A 14032-nucleotide genomic window follows, 5' to 3' on the forward strand; every position below is an offset into this window, starting at 1 on the left:
GCTCCTGTGAACCTTCCCCTGCAGGGTGGGTAGGCTAGCCTTGTCCCAAGTTGCCTTCTCCAGCCAAGCAGAGAGGCCTGCTCTAGTGCCCCTCAACTTCTGGCCTAGCCCACTGTAGGCATGTGGCTGCGTTTCTGGAATAAAAAATGAATGCCTGTTCACTTGCTTATTGGTTCCAACTATGCAGCTTAGATTAACCTGCAGCGATTGAATCGATTCAGCCTTGGATTTTTTGACTGCCTGTACTTAGCCACAGAGTCTAAGTCCCCTGCAGTAGCAGCAATTACTACATAGGATATGGCCCATGGCTCATATTTTGCCCACCCCTGTTGTAATCTCTGTAGGAATGTAGGTTCACTGGCCTTTCCACTGCAGACATCCTTTCTGCTGATTCTCAGAAGCACTTGCTTATATAACCATGATCCAGGGAAGACTTTAAGCCTATGACTCTTATGGGGCTTCTTTTAACGTTGGCTTTCATGGGGGTATTGCAAGCACTTTAAGTTAAACACATAGTTAAGTGCTTCTAAAAATCCTTTAAGTTATAATTTCTCAAATTTCCTGCAGCTGGACCACTGGGAGTTGAGACCATTGATTTCTGAAGAAGTTGGTTTTTGTTTAGCGAGGGGGGGAATGATTCAGATCTAAATACTACAGAGGACAAAATTACCTGGGTTGACATACAGCAGGGAAAGGTAATAAATTGGCTATGGCAGCTTGAAGTTCCAGGAGGTGATTACAAGTCTCTTTTTAGTCTCTTTAAAAGGAACTGCTCAATGACATAGGACAAAAAGATGGATGAGCCCTTCCTTAAAGGCCCATCTTTAGCTCAGCAGTAAGAGAATGCAGCATTTTCTTAAAGAAAAAAAAAAAGCAAAAAACCCAACATTTTTTAATCGATTCAACTGCACAAGAAATGAAAATACACAAAACCAAAACAGCCATTGGATGAAACTTCTTCGACTTTTATAATTACAGAATAGAAAAGAAATCCTCATTTCACATTACAAATACAGTCTTATAAAAACAAACCAACTGAAAAAAGATCTCAAAGCACCAGTGCCTATATCTGTCAAGTTTAAAAAGAGGGAGAAGGGAGCGGGCTTTCTTTCTACCAAATTTTAAATGACAACAGATTTTTCTTCCTTAGATAAATCCTCACGTGGATGGTAAATCAGGTAGGAGGCTGAGTTCTGTTCTTTTTATAGGTTTACACTGAAACCTGGAATAATGCTTCCTCCATGTTTTAGTCCATTTCTTAAGCAGGGAATAAAGCCGTTGGTCTTGGCTGTACCACGTGCCAAGAGTACAGGGCTCTTGCCCTCAATTAGGGTACAGTCTTGGTCTCCTGTCAGCAGATCAGTGGTGAGATGACCGGATTCATGTCCTCTTCTGCATCAGGTGGTTTCTAATCCAGCCAGTCCTCCAGGAAGTTTCTATGTGGTTGCTGATGTAGGAGAAGGTCACATCCCTACTTCAAGTCCCAATGTAGCACAGTGTCTGAGCCAAACTTTCAACTCAAGCACCCTGTGAGCATATGAAGATCTGCTTTGGCTCCTCAGTGTGGGGAGTTAAGCATGCACTTAAACTCCCAATTCAGAAATGCACATATTTCACTTGAATGATGTGCTTCACATGAATTTAATGTGAAGCCTGTGTTGAGTGCTGTCTGCCATGCCAACGGGGCTCTCCCGAACTGGAGCCTAGTGGCAAGATCCACAGAGGTCATGAGGTACCCCAGTAGGACTCAGACACCTACACATCAGTGTGGACCTGGTCCCCAGTGCTCTGCTCGGTCTCAGGGTAGGTCTGGGGGAAGGAAAGAAATGAACAATGCAGCAGAAGCACAGCTGCAAGGCCGAGGAGGCTGAATGTGCCTATTGCTGCCCCTGAGGGCTCAGTCACCTCACTCTGTCTTTGACTTGTTGCGGGGGTGGGGGGCATGTATTGCAGTCTAAGCATCTGGGTGCCTTTCCCTGGCATCACAGGGAGGTGGGTCCATGGAAAAGACTTCATTCATTTACTAGAAAACAGCTGTTTTGACTCAAAATTATTGCCTGAAAAGGTTTGAACTCTGCTGGGTAGGAGGGGCATGTCCCCCGTCCTGCTGCAGCAAGGGGTTGGCAGTGTGGGGAGAAGGTTCAGAGCCAGCTCTTGCCTTGCTGCACTGCATGACAGGCCAGGCCTTGCCAGCACCCAGAGGGAACCAGAGCATCTCTCTGTGTCCAGCAGTCTCACCTTTGTTGCCGCTGGAGGTGAAATTATACTTAGGCCATACTAAGGGCACTTAAAATGTGAGCGTCTGATCAATGAAGCTTGTTAACTCAGGCTAAGTGCCCTCTGAGAGTCTGAAAATGATGCCACTTCAGGCAAGGGTTAATTCTGGGCCTTGCTACCTAGCTTCTGTTAGGGGAACTTCAGTCTGCTCCACAGAGACAAACCAGCAATCTGCAGCACTCCCAGTCCCCTTCCCGACTTCCCCGGAGTAGGAATAGACTAGCCAAGGTGTCCTGGCTTCTAGCCATGCCTCTCCTTGCCAGCCCCGTAGCGGCAAGTCAGAGCTATGGAGGGAAGAAACGGGATTGACCCTTAATGTGCAACTGTTCACAGCACTTTCTCATTTTAACACTGCTTAACACTCCACAGATTTAGTGTGCTCTAAGTGTAATGTGTAACTTCACCCTTGGCTGTTTCCTTCTCTAGCAAGAGGAATATTACCCCAGCCAAGCCATTCTGTTTCTTCAGCCCTGCCACGCTAAGCAGCTAGCCATTGCACAATTAATAAATAAAACCTCTGACAGCAGGCTCTTTCCACATTTCCCTTCCTCCCACCCCTCATCTGGCTCTGCAGTGCAGCACCCTATGCTAATACTGTCACAGTGAGTCCTACCAGCTGAAGGGAGGCAAGAAGCAGTGGCTTCAGGGGAAGCTTTCTGTACCACTTGGGGGATCTGGGAATGGGTGGTTAAGCTGGACATTTCTTTTGCTGTGGGAGATGCACCAGGATCCAGCATGGGTTGTTGGGCAATTTGCATCAGCTGCAGGTTTTTTTTTACAGGAAGCCATTTGCTGCAAATTGGCTTTCCTCATATGGCAGCCAGATCCAGGCAGGAGTTTCCACCGAAAGCCGGCAGCAGAACTGAGCTGTCCTGTTAGTCCTGCCTGGGTATGGGTAGGACTTAGAGCTGTGTGCCTAGTGCTGTACACAGCACCCCTGTGGAGTGGGAGCCCCTACCCTTCCCCTTGCCTTTCCCACACCCACATGGTTCATCTTTTGGCTGTAGCCTCTGGACACCCATGGCTGGGCAGGTGCCAGCAGGGACTGTTGAATGCTTAGTACCTGGTTGAATTGGCACAGCTGCTTGAGTCACTGGACTTGCACTTTCATGAAAGAAAGTCCTTGAATTTACAAAGAAAAACATGCTTAAGGAAGCTGGGCTTGTTTTGGACAGATGTTTCTTGAAATGGAAGCTGGCCAAGGGAGGGAAATGGGACAAGACTGAGGGCTGCTGGCAAAGTTTCCAAAAGAATAATGAATAGCAAAGGTCCACCACATATCCCTTCTCTGTTCCCAGGTGGTTCCCAGCTTTCTCCAGTCCCTGCTCATCAGCACTGACTACAGATCTGGGCCTGGGCTGCAGACACCTGTAGGCACGTTCCAGGCAGTGGCTTCCCCCTGGGGACCCTGCCTGTGACCTAGAAGAAAGTGTGCCATGGGCGGCTTCGCTGGAGCTCTTCCCCAGTGTGACTTGAGAGGAGCACTCGGAGTGAGCCTCCTGGAGGGATGCTGCATCATACAGCTTTTCCCAATCATTTGCAAAGAGCCTCGGACTTGTTCTCTGTTGTTGAGAAACAGGACGAGGGAATCCCTTTCCTTGCAGACCACAGACCTGGCTCTGTGAGCCCCTGGCATGGGGGTCTTGGTGCAGCTGCAGGGACAGGTCGCTTTCCATGCAGGAAAAAGAGATTTCCTTGCATTTGTCCTGAAATGAACTTGATTCTTCTGGCTGTATCAATTACTTCCCTGTTCGACACCCTCACCCAGGTCAGCCTGGCTCTGCTTAGTGGGGTGCCCTGATTCTTCTCAAACTTACTGCTGAACCTGCCATGAGTCACCCATGGGGACAGCGTGCCTGGCCTTCTTTGTGACTTGCCTCACAAGCCTGGCAGTTGTTTCTTGTCTTAGCTTCTCAGTGGCCTGGTGATATCTGGAATGCAGAGATATTTCCCTGGTGAATTTTAAAGCTGGGCAAATCTGGGGCCTGACCTGCATGGCAGGGTCTCTTTTAAGCGGGTTGAGCAAGGTCAGCTCAAACGTTTGTAACATTTTCAGCACCCCATGCTGTTACGCCAGTGCCTCTGTGCGGGCAGGAGGACTTCAGGCTCAGTCAGTTTTTCCTTTCTAAGCCCCTGGTTTTGGCTTTCCAGTCATGCAGCTCTAAAAAAGCAAAAATCACTCCTTGGGAAACTTAATGCAAAAGGATCTCAGTCTTGGAGAAGGAGCATGTTAAAAAGAAATCAAATGTAATTCTCCTTCCATCCAGGCTGACCTCAGCAGTGTTCAGGAGACAGCTGTGTGAATAATAGATTTTAAAGTCTGGTCACTGAACTGAGGGGGAAAAAAATTCAGTTCAGGCTGACCCCCCACTTTTTTTTAAGTTTCTTCCCCTGCCTCCCGCCCTCCCCCCTTTTTGTTTTGGACTGGAAACTCTGTGCCAAATTCAAGCTGAATTCCCGAATAATTTCAGTGCCCCTGAAACTGCATGTTTCAGCAAATTTATTATTCATTGAAAAAAAGTTTGCAGAGCTCTACTGAAAAGAATAAATTTATACTAAGGATTGCAGCTGGTGAGTGGAAAGAAATAAGGCCAGCTTCTGTTCCACCTAATAGAGGCCCATGTGAATTTAGGCATCGAAGTGAGATTCTCTTCCCTGCTGTTCAAGTCTCTAAATATCCATCAGTGCATCTACTTTTGTAACACGCCATTGTCTGACCCTGAAGACTGAGTCACAAAAAAGCAGCAAGGAGGAGGAGGACCTGCCCACCTCTTGTATTAATATTATTTCAAGGACTTGAGCAGGGTGGAACAGCATTGCACTTAGATGCCCAAGTTTGCTTACTTACCTAATAGGTGGAAGAGAACTTGGCCCACAGTTTTGGCACAATCAGTTCGCTGAGCATGACAGATTCGTTGCTGGTATGTGACACTCAGAGACAACTCCCTCATTGTTATTTCCCTGTCAACATGGGGAAGCATCTGTGCAGGAGCTGCTGGGACAGGATGGAGAACATTAGTGTGGGTAGATGGAGCAGGTCAGAGCACAAGGAAGGGCATCTTAGACAGCAAAGAGGAAGGAACACCTGAGCCCGCTCTCTGGTACTGCCGGTGTGGAATGACGGCTCCTAGTTTTGCTAGCATGGACACAGCCTTGGTGATGAGGACTAGGCAGTGATTACAAAAGGCACCAGAAAGCTCTGGGCCCTCTTTTCTTCCTTTCATACCAGTGACGAGATGAGGAAGAGGTGATTATGCAGCAGGGAAGCCCAGTTGTGGGAGCCACCACGCCGTTCTTGCTGCATTAGAAAAGCCCCTGCTGTGGCACCAACAGCCAGTGCACAGGACAGGATGGAGGCTGGAGGCTTCTTTCCTGCTGACTTAATGAAGCCATTTGCTTCTCCACTGACACCTGGCCTTATGTTCCGAGTGTCTCACTAGCATTTTATTCACCGGTATCGCATACGTGGTGCTATTTAGCTATGCAACTCAAATCACTTTCCTAAGCTGGGTGATTGTTCAAGTCCCCGACGTGCCACAAGAAGGTAAGGCACTGAGGGAAGAAGCAACCCCTCAAGGATAAGACCCTTTGTGTCTGGTCTCCACTTAGCAGACTGCGTGGTTTCTAGGCTCACTTCACCTCTTCCCTGCTTGTATTCTGCCCCTGACTTCTGCACCTCCCTACTCCTTCTCCTAAATTCTTCACACAGAAGGGGTCTGAGCTTCTCCACAGTTTGGGGTTCTTTGGATCTGGGATTCTGGTTTGGAGATTAACTATGACATCCTGATCAGCTCCATGCGCAGGGACTCTAATTCTGGAGTAAAAGTACCTTTGCATACCCAGTGGAACAAGGCTCACTTATTCTGGAATAAGTGTGTGTACACATGGGATTAAGCAGGAATCAAGGACAACTCCATCTATAGACAAACCCTGCCTGTCCCATGGGTTTGTAATCTCAACCCAGAAGCCAGGTTAGCCTTGGAGACAGACAAGCCAGCTCCCTACTACAGGGCATCTATGCCTACTGGCAGTGGGATACACTGGCTGCAGCAGGGCAGGAGGCGCACTGGCCGTGTTGTCCATGAATATACAGGGGACTTTGTGATTGTCCATCCAGCACATTTCCTAAGCATCCAGCATCTTGTGCACTCACATCATACTGTGCAAAAGGCCCAGCGGCATTAGCTAAAGGCACAGCATTGACCTTGGTTTCCTCACTATTATGATGGTTATCGTTACTGTAACGCAGGCAGGGCTGGGCTGTGGGTTGTTTTGTTCTGTTTGGAATTTCCTCCTTCTTTGGGGAAAAAAAAACGTTATCCTTGGATGGACAGACTGCGCTGGGTAAAATTATATTCAGGCACTTAAAATAAAAACATTCATTATACTATTTTAAAAAGCCCTAAATAGCTGTATAGGAAGCAGCTCATCAGTATTGCCAGACTCAAGTATTCAAAAAACCATGTGTTAAGTCCCCCAGGATCATGAGACTGGCTTAAAAATCATATGAAGTTTGTTTTCTTTAAATAAAATAATAGTTTTGGGGTTCCTTCTTTGCCAGCTGCTTTATGAAACAGCAGATCACGCTTGCTTCATGCTTCCAAGCTTTTTATCTACCATCCAGAGGATTAGAAACATCTTTCTTTTATTTTTTTCCTCCTTTTTTAAATGGGAGCTGAGATTTTCCTGCAATCTTTTGATTACAGAAGCTGGAACATTAAGACACTAACCAAACATCCCAATACTCGTGATACAGTTGTGAGAATTGGCAACACTGTAGCTGCTGGCTGTGTTTTGGGGTTGCAAGCCACGTGGTGGCCGTTTTGAGAAAGTGAGGAGCAATTAGCTCATCCAGCTGGCCAACTGCTTGGCAGCGTGTCGTTTTCTCCCCAGTACCAAGTTCATTAAGTGCAGAATAATTGGCTGCCGAGCCCCCCATACATTGCCTTTCCAACTGGTACTCATCTAAACTGAAAAGGGTCACGCTAATCACATACAAACGCGGCAGAAATAAAAAAGAAGAAAAGAGTCATTTGAGATCCTACCTACCCTCATCTTGCATGGTTCACTCTGCCTTAATCCCAGATACTTGATGCATTAATTTCTATTTCATGCTAGCTACTGAAACTCCCCTTTCGTACTGCAAAGCCATTGCACCAGGGGTTCAGAATAGAACAGCTGACATAACTTTTCAGTTGGATGACAAAGGACTCCTATCAAGACGCTGCTGAATAAAGCTCTTCCTTGGAACAAACCTTCTCACCATCCGCCTGGAAATACTATTGTCTGGCTCCTGTCCTCACCTTGGAGTTAAAGCTACTGGTGGTATTTGAACGCTGGCCAGCAGGTGGAGTTGTTATACCTCTTTTGGTCCCTCAAGCTGGGTGGGATGGTTTGTGGGACACGCGGGTATGCGTGTGTTCATGTGTGTGTCTTTTTCTGGTGTCACAGCAAGTGCCTGAAAACTGTGTGACTGCCCAGAAGGAACATAAAAGGAAACCAAGATGAACCCAGGGTGCTGGCTCGGTGCAGTCCTCGGGCTGCGCCCATCTTCGGCGGGGTCTCGTTGTTGCTTTCAGAACAGTTCGCTGTCATTTGGGGCATCCTGCCACCTCATGCTCCCACGAAGGTCCAAGAGGGGGCAGATTCCAGGAAATGAGGAGTTACCCGGACCTAGGTGAACAAACCACAGGTGCAGCGTTAGGGAAATGTCCAGGACTGCCACCAATGCCCCTAGAGACGTCCTAACCAGACAGGGCTTCGGGTGCTCTTAGTGTTTGACACAGACCAGGGTGAGGTCCCCGACTAGATGGGCCGGGGAACTAAGCAGACGCACAGGTCTGAGCTCTTCTCCCTCACTGACATGGGAAAGGCCCCACGGCTGCTTAGACCTCAGTAACACCTCAACAGCCCCACGCAGTATTGGTGCAAGAACACAGCTTGAGACAGTCCCTGCCTGCCCCAAAGAGCTTCTGTTCCAGGCAGGGAGAAGGTAGAGGGAAGGGAGTTGCTGCTCCCCAGGCCTCAGTCACTGTGAGACCTATCCCATTCCTTCCCTGGATCTGGGAGGGTCACAGTCAAGGACACAAGGTTCAGTCGCCGAGCTGCTGCTGCTCATGTGAGGGCTGCTCCCAGCTCCATCCTCTGTGCTGCCTACTGCCAAACCAATTCCTTGACCAAATAGTCTAGAGCCTCCTGGGCTACACAGGCCCGTTGTGGTCCGTGCCTGTGGATTAGAAGCCAGGGATGGTTCGCTGCAGCAGAGTGGGACTTAGTACCAGAGCACAGACTTCTAACATCTGAGCATAAGGAGGGGCTCTGCTAGCAGGGAGCAGATGCAGGCAGTTATTCTCTATGTGACGCACACATTTCAAGTGGGTTGCAAAAGTTATTTGAGCTTGTCACTCCTGTCCTTTGACTGTCCCTTGTGCCACTTAATCTGCAGCTGCTGGATCCACACACATCACTCTGAGGCCTGGCACAAGGAGAAATGAGTTTGTGAGGGAGGATACACACAGTCAGCTCTTGAGTAAATCAAAGAGGTTCAGCAAACTGGTATGGGTGAATGGGAAGAGCTGTTTCTTTGTAAGCTGTGTTAAGACAAAGGGTATATTACATCACGGAGAGCCATATTGCTGACAACTACTATCTGCATGAGGTGGCACAGCGTGTGGGTATCTCTACTCTGGGCTGGGCTAGAGCTGAACTCAGCACAACATGGCACCAGCTTCCAGCAGATTCCTAGCAATGGAACAAGGAATCAAGGTCGTAAAATTGTAACCTGCTCCTGGAAGATGCACAGATCTCTGCAGGGGCCCAGGGCTTCTACTCTGGATACAGAGATACACGCCCTGCTAGCATCCAAGCCCCTCACAGACTTTCCCCTTACACACCCCTGAGAGGAGAAGTGCTATCATCTCCATTTTACAGAAGTCTGGCTATGTCTACATGTGCAATTAGTGAACCTTAAGGTTACTGCACAATAGAATAAGGTGCAGTAAACTGTGCCCAGGAATGTGTCTACACATTCACCCACATCAGAAGCAAATTTGCTCCCAACAGGAGCAGTTGAGTTCAGGGCTGCTCCTGCCCCTTTGTCCTACTCTGCCTCCCTGCAGCAGCCAGAGGGAGCTCCGGGCTCCCCTAGTGGCAGAGGGCGTGGGGGTCAGGCCTGGGCTCTGGGCAGCAGTGCGGGCTGGGGAGCTGTCCCAGACCAGGGCACAACTCCCAGCCATGTGGAGCTCAGGATCCTGGCTGAGCAATGCTGGCTTAGGGTGAACTGGAGGGGTGAGCAGTAGGGCTGTGCAAAATGGCAACTTTTTGTTTCAACTTTCATTTTGCCGTTTCAACAGGACAGTGTTTTGTTTTGAGTTTCATTTAATTTCAAAACCGCTGTTCCGTTTCATTTCAACACTGTTTCAACGTTTTGCCGATAGGCTATAATGGGGAAGCATGAAACTGCCTATAACTTTGCCATTTCCTGTCTGCTTCAGATGAAACTTGCAGAGATAGTAGCCCCTTCTGAGGCCATGAAGTCTGTCACATTTCAAGGAGAAAGGTACAAGGGGTTCTGGGAAACTCTACCTCAAAGTCTTGAAATCAAAACTCATGTTGTGTGTGTGTTAAGGCACAGGGGGGTGAAAACTGCAGGGATGGTGGCCCCTGCTGAGGCCATGAAGCCTGCCAAGTTTCAAGGAGATAGGTACAGGAGTTTCTGGAAACTGCACCTCAAACTGTTCAGAGCAAAACTTGTGTCACTTGTAAGTGTGAAGGCACAAAGAAAGCTCAGTTCAAACAGTGCTTTTATGCAGTTTTTCCATCCCTCCCCCAGAGCACTGGGATTGGAAGGGACCTCAGGGCAAGATCACAGTCACTGGCCAGCTACACATGTCAATGTCAGAGCAGTCCTTCCCTGCTCTTCCCCTCTCCTTCATTTCTCTTTAGCTGCAAGCAAGCTCAGCTTTGAAACTTGAAATGTTTCAAAACTTTTGAAATGTTTTGAGTGCCCTCATTTTGTTTTGAGGCTGCTTGAACCCTTTCATTTCATTTCATTTTGATTTCACTGTTTCGAGCTCGAAACAAGTTGAAACAGCATCAAATTGAAACAGCTGACAACATTTGCACAGCCCTAGTGCTGGGACTGAGAGGAGCCACAGGGAGGTAAGCCAGTGGTCCTGGTGCTGCTTCCCACCCTGTGACTCCCCCTACTCCCAGCACTGCTTACCCCCTGCAGTTCCCCCTAGTCCCAGCGCTTCTCAATCCCCGGCTTCCCCCAGGCACAGGCAGGGAGTGGGAGCTGACTGAAGCATACTGCGTGGGCAGTAGCAGGGGTGAGGGCATGGGAAAGCTCTCTGTTCCTGGCCTGGTGCTGCAGGGACAGAGAGCTCCCCTGTCCCCACAGCAAAAAAAACAGGGAGAGCTCATGACACTGCTATTATTTGGCCATGGGGCATCGTCCCAAGCCAGTGCTTCTGAGTTGGGCTGTGATCCCAAGCTCCACACCAGAGCTGTGGACACGCCACGTCCCCACCTCCTCTCCCCTCCCCGTGGCCCCCTGCTGCCAAGGTGATCAGGAGCAAATTGCTTCCAGTCAGTGTCTACATGTGCACTACTATGCAGTAGTTAATGCACAGCTAATCTAGTACCTGTATTTCTTGGTACTAGCAAACTGCCAATTAGCTTCATTTACTGCACAGAAAGTCCCGTTCATGTGTAGATGGCAACGCTTTACTGTGCGTTAGATTATTCCTGCAGCATCCTGCTCCAGCTTAAAATAACTTAGAAGCAAGGCTTCTAGGTGCTCCTTCTGGTCTTGCCACTGACCTTGGGCCAGGTATTTACTGTAGTAGATATCAGGTAGTATGAGGGCCCCAGACACTTGTGCCCTAATGTATTTGTTTTTTCCATCTGTATGATGCAAAGGTTGTGATGCTTACCTAGCTCACAGGCTACCATAGACAGAGCTTTGAGAGCAGCAGTGAGCTGCTCTCTCTGCAGAAACGGTTCTTGTTAGGAAAGAGGGTGTGTGCACTGTGGAGGCAGATGGGGAAAAAGTGGGGAAAGGTTCATCAAAGCCCAGTTTACCCTAGTAAGCAGGTGGAAATGATCCCTGTATTTACTTATTTAAAAGGCTTTGGCTGCAGAACAACTTTGTTTGCTCCATTTTTTATTATGGCTTTACCTGCCTGGAAACAGGTCCTGTCGGCACTTTGATAAATGGATTGAAAGGTCATTTCATCGTACACTCACTCCTGTCAGTGCCTTTGGCTCTGACCATGAAATGCTGTTCTGTAACTTCTTTCAGCAAATTCCACCATGAATCACAACAGATATCCCTACACTGCCCACAACAGCAGGGTAGTGTGTGTGTGTCTGTGTGTGTCTGTGTGTGTGTGCGTGCGCGCGCGCGCATGTGTGTGTATTAAGGGGAGTGCTTCTTTCTGCATGCAAGCATGAAGATCATGAAATATAATAGATGCATCTCAAGAAACACATATTTTCTCCTTCAGCCCACGTTAACGCACATTCAAATGCGGACTGCACACGAGTCACTCAGAAACAGTCTCATGCCTACTATGGACAAGACAACACCCATGCAGCCTCCCTTCACATACATATACACAGAGACACGTTACACAAATGCACACCTACCCCACAGCTCGAGAGGGGGGAAATTACTTCTGTTAGAACAAGGGGGTGGTACAGCCCAACTACACGCATGAGTTCAGCTCCCAATGTGTGGTGCTTCTTGAAAACCTGTCCTGTGTGGGTCCTGTGCCCACTGGCATGAGGAGACTGGTGAGCTGGGGTGGGGGGTTTGTGAGTGAGCGAGTTGGGGAGTAGGTGGGGCTGTACGCGTGCATGAAGAATAAGAGGCTCAGCCAGCTCAGGGGAGAAGCAAAGCAGGTGCTTGTCTGGCACCCGGGACAGACTGCTCCTCTATTTCACACTCCAGGCACCCACTGATGAACCCCAGAATATGCAGCAGAGAAGCTACTGGCTTCTAGGAGGGCAGGAACAGGACAAGCAGGTACCGCAGGGTCTGAGACTGCTGATCAGGTCACGTGTGCCACCCTGCCGGCCCCTCAGGAGCTGCTACAGATGGGCCCTGACTGAGGGACAGGATAATTCCTGGGAGTCATTGTGGGAAAAGGCCTGAGGATAGCAGGAGCGAGGGCAGGATGGACAAGGCAGCGGGGCAAAGGTGGTATCTTTATTTCTCTAAGGCTCTGGTTGGAAACCCTCCTGCACTGCGCCTTTAATCCAATTACAGCTAATTGGTAACTACATAAGAAGCTTTAATTTCACAGGCTATTAAGGTAGCCTCTGTTTGCCTGCGGGTTCTCCCCAGATTCATTTTGCCTTAATAATCCATGGGGACTCAATTTGCCAGACCTGCTCGGCAGAAAGTGAATTAAGTGAGGATCGTAACTTTCATGTGTTGCATCTGCCCAGGGAACCACAACAGTCTCGTTAAAGCGACAGGCGCATCACAGCCATGACCCCCAGCTCGTCCGCCTGTTCTTCCATACTGCTGGGTGCACCCCAGGGAGCCGGACTGCAGCAGCTGCCACAGCTTTACAAGATGCACATAAGAGGATCAGGGCCTATTGCTTTGCAGAGCAGGGCTACAAGACAGACCCTCTCCCCAGGAAATATGTTTTTCAAGGTACAATCATGGGATACCAGTTTGCTTGTCCACTGCAGCTGCCCTTTGTTCTGGGCATTATCTAATACACTGAATGTACTCATAGGATGGTAAACTATACCACTAGGAAGCTCACCAAATGCAGGCTGGTGACAGGGCATAGCATCTCCAAGAGGCATGTGCAGCCCTCGGAGTTTGGAGTTATCAAATCTAAAGCTTTAGAGCACCAGTGTGTCCCCCCTGGAGGGGTCACAAAGGGTGTCCCATCTCATCCATCTCTGTGCCGCTTTGCAAAGCCAGCTGGGGGCATTAATGAGGGGTGGCGCATGGCTTCCCTAGAAGCAACAGGGCTTGGCTAAAGCTAAAGGCAAGAAGCCAGATGGGTTGGATCAATGCTATGATCCACAGCAGGGAGCGGGACAGATTAAAAAGACTGGATGGATGGTCTCATCCAATGTGGCAGGAGCTGGGATATCAAACAGGATATGACAGGCAGCGGCAGGCAAGACCCCAGCTGCATGCTCTCAGCTCCAGTCACTCTCTGGCCAATCTCCTTCACCATCCAGACTGGCCATGACCGTTGCTCCCTCCTGAGATTTTTCACCTTGCTCCTCATAGACTCATAGACATTAGGGGCTAGAAGGGACCTCGCAAGATCATCAAGTCCAGCTCCATGCCATAGGCAGGAAGTCTGTTGGGGTCAAATGATCCCAGCAAAATAAGCATTCAAACACCTTTTCAATGAGTCCAGAGTAGGTGCTGGTTTTTCTTTATGTCCAGTCTAAATCAGCCTTCCAGAAGTTTAGACCTCGTTATCCCTTGGGAAGCCTTGGTGAGCAACTGTTCTCCCAGGTCCTGGTGGATCCCCCCCCCACCTTATATAATTATAGGCTGCCACCAAGTCTCCCCTGGTGGATCCCCCCCCCACCTTATATAATTATAGGCTGCCACCAAGTCTCCTCTGAGCCTTCTCTTCTCCAGGCTGAAGAGTCCCATGCCCTTCAGCCTCTCCTTGTAAGGCTTGCTCTCTTGGCCTTTGACCATACAGGTTGCTCTCCTCTGGACTCTCTCAAGCGTGTCCACATCCCTCCTGAAGTGGGGGGCCCA

The 14032-nt window shown here is 49.0% G+C and overlaps 1 protein-coding gene across 3 annotated transcripts in view; it reads right to left on the reverse strand.

Moving 5' to 3' along the window:
- Positions 1-876: 876 nt before the first annotated feature.
- NKAIN1 (Sodium/potassium transporting ATPase interacting 1) overlaps positions 877-14032 on the reverse strand; it is a 219365-nt gene continuing 206209 nt past the window's right edge. For 2 of the 3 annotated variants that reach the window (XM_019548027.1, XM_019548026.1), the window contains one exon: positions 877-7950. In XM_019548027.1, the coding sequence (XP_019403572.1) occupies positions 7941-7950 (10 nt within the window). In that variant the 3' untranslated portion in view covers positions 877-7940. The remainder of the gene's footprint in view (positions 7951-14032) is intronic. The other variant, XM_019548025.1, reaches the window with a different exon arrangement.

The sequence above is a fragment of the Crocodylus porosus genome, unplaced genomic scaffold (assembly GCF_001723895.1).
Source record: "Crocodylus porosus isolate Cpor-Errol unplaced genomic scaffold, CroPor_comp1, whole genome shotgun sequence".
Classification (NCBI taxonomy): Eukaryota; Metazoa; Chordata; order Crocodylia; family Crocodylidae; genus Crocodylus; species Crocodylus porosus.